Raw genomic sequence first — 12,558 nt, 5'->3', positions numbered from 1 at the left:
AAAAGAAAAAGGAGCATCTGAGCTCAAGAGAAGGATTAGGAAAGCTCTGGCAAAGTCTCAGCCACAGCCTGATCAGGGAGGTTATGGGGCAGAGCAGAGAGACTTCCTGCTGTTCCACAGGGCAGAAAAAGCTGTGGAAGAAACGTCTGAAGTCCCACGGGGCTGCAGGTGGCAGCTGCTGCCTCTGCCCAGGGAATGGCCAGAAACGTTGGAGTGACACAGAGGACCAAGTTCAGTGTCCTGCAACCCCCTGACCCCACCAGCACACGACCTGCCCACCAGTTCACTCCCATCCACATGGATGCAAGCACTGTGAAGCCTGAACCACTCCCATCGACGTTTCCTGAGGTTAAATAACAACAGCAATGCCTGTTTCCCCACTCCAGGGTTGCAGGGGGAAAACAACTGATGAGAAAACAAAAAACAAATAAAAAAGGAGAGGCAATGGAAGGGAAGAAGATGGGAGAAACAGTTCAGCACCAATAAAAGCTGCCCAGCACAGTTGAAGAGGCTGATCTTGCCCCCATCCTCTGGGAAGGGAGCAAGCCAGGGTCTGGCAGGGGCCACCTCTACCTTGGGAGCAGTGTCGGTGTGTGTGGCACGTGCCCCAGGGCTGTGGCTGACACCCCAGGGCTGCAGCACCTCCCTGGTTTACAAACCTGAGCTGGGGACAGCATCTCAGCCCTGAATGGTGCCAGGGAGCAGCAGTGAGGCTGCTGGCACAGCCCCAGCAGTGCGGTGCCCAGCAGTGCCCAGCCTGGCTCACAAACACAGGGCAGCTTACAGGGGGCAGAGCTGCCACAAAACGGGGAGTAGAAAGCCCAAGGTGAGTAGGAGAGGAAAAAGAGCCAATGTTACTCACACCTAAGCTACAATGGCATGAAAATTTTTCAGATGAGGACCCTGAAGAGCATGTGAAAGCCTGAGCAAACCAATCCTCCCTGCTCATCCCTCTCCAGACTTCACACACGTCCCTTTTTTGAGGCTGCAGACGTTATCAAACCTCTGGTGTCCTTTAGGAAGAGCAAGAGAAAACTCTTTCCTTTACCACAAATTGTTCAGCTTCAGCTCTTGAGCCACCAGCATGGCCCTGAACAAAGAATGACCAGGGCAGATCTGCCAGGATCCTGTAGTTTTCCTTCCCATGCAACAACACCTTTTGGCCCCGTGGAAAATAAAGCTGGTTTGAGGGGAAAAGCTTGCACACAAAGAAAACCTCCACTCAGTTTGCACCTGAAGCCTGCCTGGAAAGCCCTATCTGTCTCCCCAAAGCCAAGCTGAGCAGTTCTGGGGAAGCAAGACTTACTAGGCACACGGTTGATGGCTTTCAGGGGCCTCAGGACACGGACAGTGCGGATGGCAGACAAGTTAATGTTTTGGAGATCCAGGGAATACTCCACCATTCTGCAGAAAGGGAGAGACAGAGAGAAAAAAGAAAGTTTACAAGAATCCAAATTTTTTATTTGAGCCACATAATCATGGTTTCTTTGTTGGAAATTGTGGGGATGAAGTCTGAATCTCTGGGAGCAGGACTGGAGCCCAGATCTGCCCTGGCAGAAGGCAGAGCTGTCCACAGCAAGGCAGTGAGAGATGGGGATCCCCATGGGGCTGCAGGCCAGGAGCTGTGCTGAGACTTACCTGCTGTATGAAGATGCCCCAATAAGGAGGATGCACTTTTGGGGCAGGCTGGTGGGGTGGGCATTGCCCACGAGGCCAGGAGGAGGGGAGCTACACAGGTAACTGCTGTGCATCACCTGCAGCACAGAGGGGTGCTGTCCACATTCCCCTCACCTCACAGTGCAGGATGAGGTTGCTGGAAGAGGCTTCAGCTAACCTCTTTTTACCTCACTTAGAAGCAAACTCTCTACTTAAAGCTTTGGCTAGGTGGGAATATTTCTCCCCTAGTTCTGAATCATTCCTTTCTGACATCAACCAAAAGGGGGAAAGCCTAATTTTAGGACATATGCTAGACCTGAGTTTTCCTAACCCAACAGCATGCTCCCTAAATAATCTGAAAGTGCAAACAGCTATGACTAACACCTTGGCTTTGCTGCTACTGCTGCAGGTGCACATGAAAGAGGTGACCTGGCCCTTCTCCTTGGCCCTTCAGCATACTCAGGAGATGAGAAGAGATCAAAGGATGCAGCCTTTTGTTACTGCGCCCTTTCTCAAAGCAAAACATTAATGATTTAGATAGAAAGATCCCTAAGTCAATAATCCAGTAACCTGATGTCCACCCAAATCCCTCTGCCCAGGAGCCACTGAGGACTGAACCAGAGAGCCCGAGTGAGAGGCTGAGAGAGAAATCAGGTATAGCCAGTCTGCAACAAATACCAGGGAGAGGACTTGAGTGAAACTTGAATGAAGTGGACTGCTCCTTCTATTATCACCCTCTTCACTCACAAGGACCTTGAGGAGCAAATGTCTAGTTACCTGTCTACACCTTTCACAAAGGGGACTTGTCAGAGTGATAAGATTTCCAAACACAAGGGGGTAAACCTGTCAAAGTGTTGTGATGATTCTCTGCTCTCTTTCTTTCTCTCCCTCATTCCTTTCCCTCTCTTCTCTCATGCACTTTTAGGGTAATTGCAGGAAATAATTCTTCCTGTGAAATGCAGAGGCATTCATTTACATCGCTGAGGCTGGCAGCTCTACCTACACTGAGTGCAGAAGGCAAGAGGAGGGATTTCATACAGATAATCAAAATATACCCACTCAAAAAACAGCCCCCAAAAAAACCCCACCCCAAACCAAGCAGCAAGACTTAAATACCCTACAGAAAGGCTGTCTAAGCTGTTAGTGATAGAGACTTAAGATCCAGCCAAGGAAATTGGGAAGTGGATGTAAAAGGAAGAAGAACACCCATGGATACAAAAGCACAGCCAGGATTACAGAGCATCCCACAAAGGACACACCTGCATGGTGCAATTTGAGCCAAGGGCCTTGGGTCAGCACTCATCAACCTTGCTCCTAAAGCTTAAAGCAAGACTGCCACATCAAAGTGCTGCTGCTCCAGAGTCAGACAGACCTGCAGAAGCTTTGGAACTGTGGTTACAAAGCACTGTATAGACATGGCTGTATTGCTCCCAGGACAAGGGTAACATCTCTTCACAGCACAGACTGGACATGAAGAGGCAGCTTCATGACTGAAGGAGTCCCTGCACTGCAGCCTGTTGTAGTGGGTAGGTATATACACAGAAAGATCAAGGTCCCCAAGCTTGCTGAAGTACCACAGAACTTTATTGCCTTACCTGAAAAAAAACACATCCCTTAGAGCACTGGGTTGAAGTCAGACTTCTGAAGGCAAAAAAATCATGTTTGAGCAGCAGCAGGATAACATAAAACACACTCTGCCAGCTGCCAAATAAGTGCATAGCCCCCAAATACATCTAATTTGAGAAGGTGGTCTTTTCTGAACTGCAAATGAGCAGTCCTGGAGAACACCATGACCCTCACAGACACTGAGCACAGGGGAACAGCACAGGACTAGGCCTGAGATACAATCAATGAGCAGAGGTGAGATCTTTTCTTGGACTTAGCCATGCCACATTCATTTAAAAACACAACCTCTGGTTACAAACAGTTCAGGTTTTGTCCTCTTGTGGCTACAACCATGTTGCTGATGTTACAGTGGGAGCAACCTTAGCCAGGTCCACATCCCTGCCCTCTCCTAGCTGGAATAAGATTGCCACCTACATGGCACAGGCTGCATGTCACTAGAAAATTCATCATCATCAAAGCAGCAAATGTGGGTCCTTCCAGAGCAAGACATATGCTACCCTCACTGCAACCAGGCAGTTCAGACAGGCTCCTGCAGCCTTTCGTGGCCACAGATTCGCTGTGATTACATTCCAAGTTTAGCTAGAAATAAAAGCAAAACAGTTAATCACTGCCAATAAAACCTGTAGGCTGTTCCCAAGGATGGCTCCAAGAAGGGCAGCTGTTAAATTTTTCACAGAACAGCTCCTAAGCCAGAGGAGCTCAGCCCTAGCAGGCCCCAGGGCTTCAGCTTGCTTAGCAGCCCCTTTCCTCCTACAGGTCCTGTGAGGCCTCCTGGTCTTGGCTGTAGTAACAGAGACATGTTCAGGATGCTTAAATCCCTGCAAACGAGTTATGCGTGTTGTAGTCATGTAAATCAAATCCAAAGCAACTCAGCTACAATTCCAGTGCAAGTTTGCATCAGGGCTACTCCTTCTTGCCTTCTCCTTCCTACTGATGGCTTCAGCATCAGCTTCTGTTCATGTTTCACCTTGCAGAAGGGTAGCAGGTGACCAGGATGAAATGAAACTCCATTGATTTAAAAACAAAACAACACAACAAACGTTTTCCACGTAGGTAAAATTTAGGAATCCAAATGTTGCCTCCTTGCTTTAATAAAATGGGATCTCTAAGCAATTCTGGTGCAGTCTCTGGGCATTTGCAGCATTTCAGGGATTACCAGCCTAGCTGTTGTTGTTGTTATCTTTCTCCAGCCAGTGCTGCTCCCCACTGTCTGGAAACCCTGTCCACTCAACCCCCTCTCAGTTTGGGCTGTACCTGATCTCCTGTTGCCACATGTAGAGGTGGTGATAGGTTGACAGAGAGTCAAAAGGGCTCATCAGGAAAAGCAATCAGCCAGAAACTGGCAGCAGATTTATGGCAGGAGGTTTACATCTTCCCCTGGCTGTCTCGAGACCTTGTGGTGGTGAATTAGGTGGACAGTGCTTATCTGGGCTCTTATGCAGGCACCCAACTGTCACTGCTTGCATCCTTATTGCACCAGCAAGCCAGGGAACTGTGTGTTTGCTGAGTGTTCATAAACCAAGAGCAGGGAAACATTAAAGCTAGTACAAAACGTTTGTTTCCTCACTAAACTCCAGGAGCTTTCCAGGCTCCTTGTCCTTGTTTTGTGGCAGCTCAGTGCCCTGAGCAAGGGTCATTCCCACAACCCAACTGCCCTTCATCTAGTTCTCCCCACTTTCTTGGCTACTTTAAGCATGTCTTGTTTGTAAAAGCCTTTCTTTAAGGTCCACAGGCAGTCAAAGTCTAAGGTGTGATAAAAAAAAAAGTGCCTGTGCTACTGTGCTATTTGTGAGTTGTCCTTTCCCCTTGTCATGAGAGGTCAGGGGGATGCATCTCCCCAGGGGACATGGCAGCTTATTTCTCTCTCTGCTGAAGTATTTTGCAGCTTCTGGCATGGGTGGGGGAGTGCAGGGGCAGGTTAGGAAGCTGGAACTCTGCTAAATCAGAAACTCCTGATCTCTGATGGAATTTGAACGCTGAACTGCCAAGATAATTGAATTTATACAGTAATTCTTCTTCCCTCACTAGAGTTTTCTTCTTCAAAACTTGCTGCATGGAACTCTTCTGGAAGGAGAGGGAATTGATGCATGTACCAGCTCCATGCCCTGTGGCTGGTGCACAGTGGAAAGACGGTAAGAAAGGGGACAGAGGCACCAGCTGCATGTGGGGTTCATCCTGCAGAGGCAGTGGGAACGCTCAGCAGGGAGCACCTCTCCACTTGAGCTCTGCCTCCCTCCCCCTTCTCAAGGTAACCCACTTCCCCCTTACCCCTTCTCCCTCTTTTTACATCCCTCTGCCTCATGCCTGCAACATTTCCACCTCTCATTTTAGTCTTCCTCCTCAACTTCCAGCTTTTCTGTTCACCCCTTGCTTTTCCTTCATCTTTTCCCAATTTGCCTCATATCCTCCAATACCCTTCCTAATCCTTTCTTTCCTCTTCCATTCTTCTTTTCATTCCTTTTGCCCTTTTCCCTACTAATCATCTTCATTCTTCCTCCTTTGACTTAGTCTCTGCCTTGCTGCTACACATCAGCTGATGCCCAGGCCAGCCTGCTCAGCTGAACACACAAGAGACCTGGAGCTGAACAGAGACAAGACCCATCTGGCACAGGGAACAAGTGAGCAATTTGTTAGCACATTGACCCTGTCCAGAAACCACCTGGTCTGGTGTTCCTCCATCCCAAGCCAAGCCACTGGAGCAGACAGCAAGCACCCAGGGACAAGGGGACAGGAAAATCACCACCAGCTCAAGCCTTCACTGCTCATGAGGTCTCAACCACAGCAGAATAGCTCCAGCAGCTACGTCCTGGCACTTCTTTTGCTCCTCTGCACCCGTGAGCTCAGGAGTGGGCTTGGATATGACTTGGCACTCTCCTCTTCTCCAACAGCACTGAAACTCAGGAGAGCAGTGCTCACTGCCCAACAGCAGCCATACATGGGCAGAGTGGCTCTGTGCCAGGCACAGGAGAGCAGACTGACCACCAGGATGGAGGAAGAAAAACTAAGACTATTTAAAAGAGATGTAGCAGGAATATGAAAACCATGTAAAGAGTGCAGAAAATTCAGACTTTATCTTGCTGTAGGTGTAAAACCCAAGATAATGTACTTAATGTAATGCCTGGCTAGGAGCTTCCTCACAATTACATTCAGAGAAATCCATGATCAAAACACTTCCAACATCACCGTTTACCTCTTCATATTTATACCTCCTTATACGTTTATTAAATACTTATTAACTTTCCTAAAACCTTAGGCTCCTGCATTTGTATTTGCTGAAAGCTGACAACCAAGAAATAGCATTTCAAATGTACTCTGGAAGCATTCGTGAGGAATACCCAGGCAATATTTTTCTTGTGACACAAAGCCAGTGTGTTTTTGTCTAATTCAAAAGCTGCCTAATTCCCCTTCTCTGATAGGCATTTTCAAATGAAATCTAATTAACTGCAGTCTAATCAATTCATATTTCTTTGTCAAATAAACTTGGGGTTGGCACCGAAGCCAGAAACTTGGTGGCTGTGACTTCCCAGCCATGATTTCAGGCTTGCTTTGAGTCTCTCTGCAGAATGAAGCTTTCCCTGCCTGTGAACTTTCATCTGGTCCTTGCATCCACGAGCACCTGGGGTGACCAAGGCAGGAGATGGTTTGGTTGCTCTCTGAATTCCTTCAGCTTCTCAGCTAGGTCAGGGGTCTAAGCCTGATGTCAATCTAAGCCATGACTAGATGTGATTTAACCAATGTCTGCTGGGCACAAGAATATGCCTTTCTGTCCTCAGCAACCTGATTTGGCCATCAAATTCCATAAACTGTGATTACAACACAAAGAAGGAGCAAAGCCCATCCTCTGATTGACCAGATCTACTCAGATGCTGGGTAGGAGAGAAGGGCTACTGCTTCCACCCCAGGTCTGCAGCTGTGGGACACACACGTACCAGCAGAGACAAAAACACACCAAAAAAACACCACACAAAAACAATCCCACACAGCACATGCAAGGAGGACACTTGCCAGCCCCAGGACTGATTAAAAAAATATCTTTTTTTATGATTTCTGCACCTTGCCAGATCCTTTTGAGGAGCCACAGCCCTACTTGCCCCCAACAGTTCCAGGAGCTACAACAGAAATGAAAGATTCTTTCTAGCTGTCCCTTTTTCCCTGGCTCAGAGGACCAGTAAGTTTTCTACTTGAGGAAAAGAATGATTAAAGAATGGCTTGTGAAAATGTCATGAAATACTCTGTTGGAGCATTGCCAGCAGATGGCCACTGGATTTAATTCTGCTGCATGTTGTGATCTACAGCTGCAGAGGAAAAAGAAAATGAAAAATAATAATTTTAATAGGAATAATTGAGATGACTGTAGGAGAGTACCTCAGCCACCCCATAAACAAATCTTCCTTTATTTGCACTAGCCATTTAACTTGTCTCCTCTTTCTGTGTGTAAATTCTCTTGCAGCTTTTCTGTGTTTAGTTAAGTTTTCAGCTAAAATCAGGAAGGGACAGGGGCTTCAGACAGCGTGGGGCATGGCAAGCACAGGCAACCTCCCAACCACACCAGGGCTCAGTCACCTATGGACTCCTCCTTAAAAATGTCTTCACAGATGCTTTAGCTCCCAAAATGCACCCTCAATAGATGAGCTGAATCCCTTTCAACACCTACCATAGAAAGGATGGAATAACATCCTATGGGATGTGGCCAGACACTTCACAGCAGGCCCCTAAATTGCCCTGCAAGCTGCAATGTGCTCAGCTAAGTAGCCCTGCTTGCCTGTTTTAAAGTTAGAGCTCATCACACTGCAAAAAGACAACTCTCTGCTGACATAAAAGCTGAAAGATAGAAGAAGAAAATCCGTTGCTAGTAAAACAAGGAGTGCAAAAATTATAGCCTTTTTTTTCCCCCTTTATAAAAAATAATAATAATAATTAAAGAGGCTGTAACTCTATTAGTAAAAAGACATTTCTTCAGGGAGTGATAGATCAATTACTAATTACACAGTCAGCTCCACAGCTCTGATGCTTAGTATTCTTAAAAAAAATAACCTGCAACTGTTTTGTACTGGAGGAGGGGACATTTTTTTTTAATCTTTTTTTATTTTTTTGGTAATTGCTCTGCAAGCAAAAGCTGCTGAAAGCTTCCAGAGCCTATGAGACTGGTCCCTTGCTGCCTGGAATGTGATTATTTCACACCCCTGAACACTCAGATTTCTCTCCAAAGTGTGTACTAAGAGAAAACGTCAGAGTTTCTTAATAGTTTCAGAGACATGATATGAAAAGACATAAGCAGGTTTTCACACTGTGATAAGAAAGCCAGAGGGACTTGCCCAGCTCAGCTGACTGAAGACAAGCGACGAGGCCTCGCTTTGGAGAACCAGGAGTCTGGGCACGGGCTCTGAGCTCTGCATTTCATTGCTTAGAGGAGAAAAAATAACAAAATAAAAACCAGCTTGCCTGCATTTTGGTCCTGTGAGCCCGCTGGTGTTGCCTTTGTTGTTCTCATTATTATTATTTATTAAATAAAGATACACATGGTAGGGAATTAGCTTGTAGGGAGACAAATCAGAGGCAATAATTGAGAACGAGACATAACACAAGCAGGGTAACAGTCTCCTTGTTTTGATTCTTCTCTACTGTGATTCATCTCGTTTTGATGACTGCTTTCATTTCAATATGTTGTATCTATGGATAGTTTTACTAGGAGAAAGCAAATGAAATAATTAGTGTCATTAAGGAGGAAAAAGTGAGTGCGTGTTGGGGGGTAGGGCTGTGCTTCTGATGTTTCTGCCTTTGCTTAAGAAGCTATTTAGGCTGCTGTTTGCTGGTTTCCACCTTTATCTGATCACTGCTTGAGAAACCTAATTGCTGTATTTATTAGTTTTCTTTAACTTGCCATAATTTTCTAGCAACTTTCATTTGGCACCGTAGATGAGCTAAGTGGGATTTTTCTGAGCATTCTGCTGTTTACACTGTTGCTAATAAGCATTTAATGGTCTGAGATTTTCAAGTCATAACTATGCAAATTCTGGCCACGTCCCTGAAGGACCATAGTTAATTAAAAGCAAAGAGAAAGCAGAAGATTGGCAACACACTTCCCTGTCTTGCCAGATTAAGGCCAACCAGTGTGTTTCAGGCTAAGCAGCAGCATCTTTGATGGCTTGGGGCTTTGGGTCTGGTACCTCTCATCCTTCAGAGAGCTGCCAGCCCTCCTGCCTGTCCTAAAATGCAGAAGGATGGATTTGGGGCCATAAGTGTAGACTGGGGGGTGAGGAGTGAGTCAATCTTCAGAGGCATCTCCACTGATCGCTGCACGGGTTTGAAAAGAGCTTGGATGGATGGATTTGAGAAGCAGCATCACTGCAGGTTTAGAGAAGAAAGGATGCAATATCTAAGGAATTAGGGGAAGCAGAAACCAAGGACTGTATATAACTATCAGGAAGAGAAGGTACAAGTAATAATAATTATTACCTCAGTTAATAGCAAGCAATACTTTCCAGGTTCCCAGGGTGGAAGCTGCCTAAAGCACTCCTGAAGAAGCAACCAGCCAAAAGACACAAGGAGCAAGAAAATATGTTCTGCTCAATCTAAGGGGCTATGAGGCATGCCTGAGAAGGAATCTCCAGCTGTGCAAAGATGACAGAAAACCCTCTCAAAAGGCTGCACAACTACTTAGAAAAAAAAGGGTGCTCTGGAAAAGAAATTAGGATACCAGGACACTCACCACACAATAAACATAATGAGATTAAAAAAGCAAACTTAAGAGGACCTTTCAAACTTCCAGAACAATATTTACCCATGATGACATGTTTTGAAATGAATTTTTTTTTTTCTTATTGTGATATCTCACAGATTATAGACAATTTCTGAAGAATATGGACAAGAAATATTCAGCTGAGCTCCTTGGTGGCCAACAGTCAAAGGAGATGATGAGATGATGGAGGAATCTCTTTGCCTGGCCAGCCACACAGGGCAGGAGACTTGCAAAGAACTGGGATACCTCTGGAGAAACAGAAATATTAACCATCATTTCATCAGAAGAAGAATTAGTTTGTAGGGAACTGAGAGACAGACAAATCAGGAGACTGTTAAATGACAGACCAAAAGGAAAAGTGATGAAATTAGGAAAGTGAATTCTTACAGTACCTCCACGTCAGAACAAAACTAATCAAGGCACTAAAAGATGCAAAGAGGAGGAAAATGGGATTGTCTCTGTATCAGTGCCAAGGGGCTGAGTAATAATGAGAATAGGAATTGTTCATTTTATAACCATAAACAGCCTAAATGGCATTAAAAACCCTGGTGGGAATACGTGCATGAAAGAAAGATTAAAATCAAGGTTTTTAACCTAGCTAGGAAGGCTCAAGTGGACAGAAAAGGAAGGGGAGCAGCACACTGTCAAAAATGGCATTTTCTAGTACAGAACTGATGACAATTTAGAAATTAATACTTACAGATCAATTGTCTGCCATATAAAGTAGAGAATTCCTCCTGGCTAGAGAAATTGCTTATTGTTGACACACAGCATAACAACCAGCACCATCAGGACTGCAGCCAGCAGATGGTGGAAGGGATTATCCCCTTCACTTTGCACTTCATATACCACTTCTAGAAAAGCACATTCCCTCCCTAGGACAAGAAAGATGTTGATGAACTGGAGCCAGGTTCAGTGGAGGGTCACCATAATGCTCAAGGGCTGGAGCACTTGCCCAGTGAGGAGAAGCTGAAGGATGGGGGCTTGTTCAACTTGGAGAAGAGATGATTTTGGAAGGATCTAACAGCAGCTCCTTGGTACCTACAAGGAGATTACTAAGGAGGTGAAGCCAGGCTCTTCACAGTGGTACATGACAGGATAACAAGACACAATGGACATAAATCCAGGCAAGGAAAAGAGATTCAGACTAGTTACAGAGAGAAATCAGCAGGGGGGCTGGGGTGCAGAGGGGTGGTGCAGCTTCCATCTGTGGTGGTTTTCAAGACTTGACTGTACAGCTCTGAGGAACCCAGCTTGAGCTTCTTGTTGACCCTTCTTTGACCAAGAAGATTGGACTAGAGACCTCATAAGGTCCTTTTCATCCTAGATTATCTATGATCCTATGAATTTGATTAGGTATGTCCAGATTACACTAGAAAACAGGCTAACTAGCTCTCTTGGTATTGTTCTGTAACTCACAGGAGAAAAACTCTCCCCTTATACACCTGCAAGAGTTGAATTTGGGCAACGTGTTGGGGACATCTAAATATCTTTGCAATTTCCCAGCATTCACAGTGATGTACCTTCTCTCAAAGAAAATTGCATTTAAAGATGGAAGATACAGAGACTGTCTATTAAATTTGGTTTTCTTTTTTTATAATTCTAGAAGTTAAATCTAGGACTGCTTGATCCCATGTGTCATGTACAAATCAAGTAAGGTCATCCCCAGGACTAAATATACTTGGTGAATATTCACCAATATTCATGAAGCTGAAAACACACAGAGTCATGCATCAAACCAGTGAATAAAGACTTAATTCATGAACTGTCCATGACAATCGAGTGGTGTTTAGGAATATTTATCAAATATCCAAGAAGCTTCAATAGAGACAAGAGAGTTACACACCTAAAAAACATAAGAGAAAGAAAAAGCAGCAATGGAAGAGCAAGAGAGAGGAAGTGGATGCCAATGAACATAAATTAGGAGATGGAAATCGTAGAAAATTGTCAGAGAACTGAATGAGCACATAAAATGGTACAAGTTAATCACTGGAACAAGAAAACAGAACTGTCACAAACAGTCTAAAAAGGCAAAAAACTTGAATTAATGAAAAAGTTCTATGGGGGAGGTCAGAGGATGTCTATGTACCATAGATGATAGTGGTGTAGTTTCAGCTCCAGCCAGGATCAAATATTTTAGGCCGTGCCTATCAAATTTGGGATATTATAAGATAAGCAGGCCTGAACAATTTATATCTAAGGGGTTTAAAAAAGGCCAGAAAAGATCTGGACCAGTACTGATGATTTTGGATTACTCTCAGAAAACTGGGAAAGCATCCAAGGGTCAAATAAATTTTCCTGTTGTGCCAGCACTTTAGAAGCACAGTGATCTCAACAGGCTGGCTGGGCTGATGCTGACCACAGTACAGTAATGAAATCACCAATATGGAGCTTGGATAGATTATGGATTAAAGGTGGATAATAAAATTAACCACAGTCAACACAGGTTTAAGGAAAAATAGACATCATCAAACTAATGTGCTATAATTTCTTAGGAGATTACAAGTCTGGTTCACACGAGTAATGATGTTGGTATG

At 44.9% G+C, this 12,558-nt stretch overlaps 1 protein-coding gene across 1 annotated transcript in view; it reads right to left on the bottom strand.

The window, feature by feature from the left end:
• LOC103774880 (voltage-dependent T-type calcium channel subunit alpha-1I-like) overlaps positions 1 to 12,558 on the bottom strand; it is a gene marked incomplete at its 3' end in the record, with an annotated part of 38,602 nt that overhangs the window by 21,270 nt on the left and 4,774 nt on the right. The window contains exon 3 of the mRNA XM_008942317.1: positions 1,307 to 1,404. Coding sequence (XP_008940565.1) covers positions 1,307 to 1,404 — 98 coding nt within the window. The remainder of the gene's footprint in view (positions 1 to 1,306; positions 1,405 to 12,558) is intronic.

Source organism: Merops nubicus, unplaced genomic scaffold, assembly GCF_000691845.1.
Source record: "Merops nubicus isolate BGI_N331 unplaced genomic scaffold, ASM69184v1 scaffold21536, whole genome shotgun sequence".
Taxonomy (NCBI): Eukaryota; Metazoa; Chordata; class Aves; order Coraciiformes; family Meropidae; genus Merops; species Merops nubicus.
Note: the sequence above shows the minus strand (reverse complement) of the source record. Positions and strands in the feature narration are given on the sequence as shown.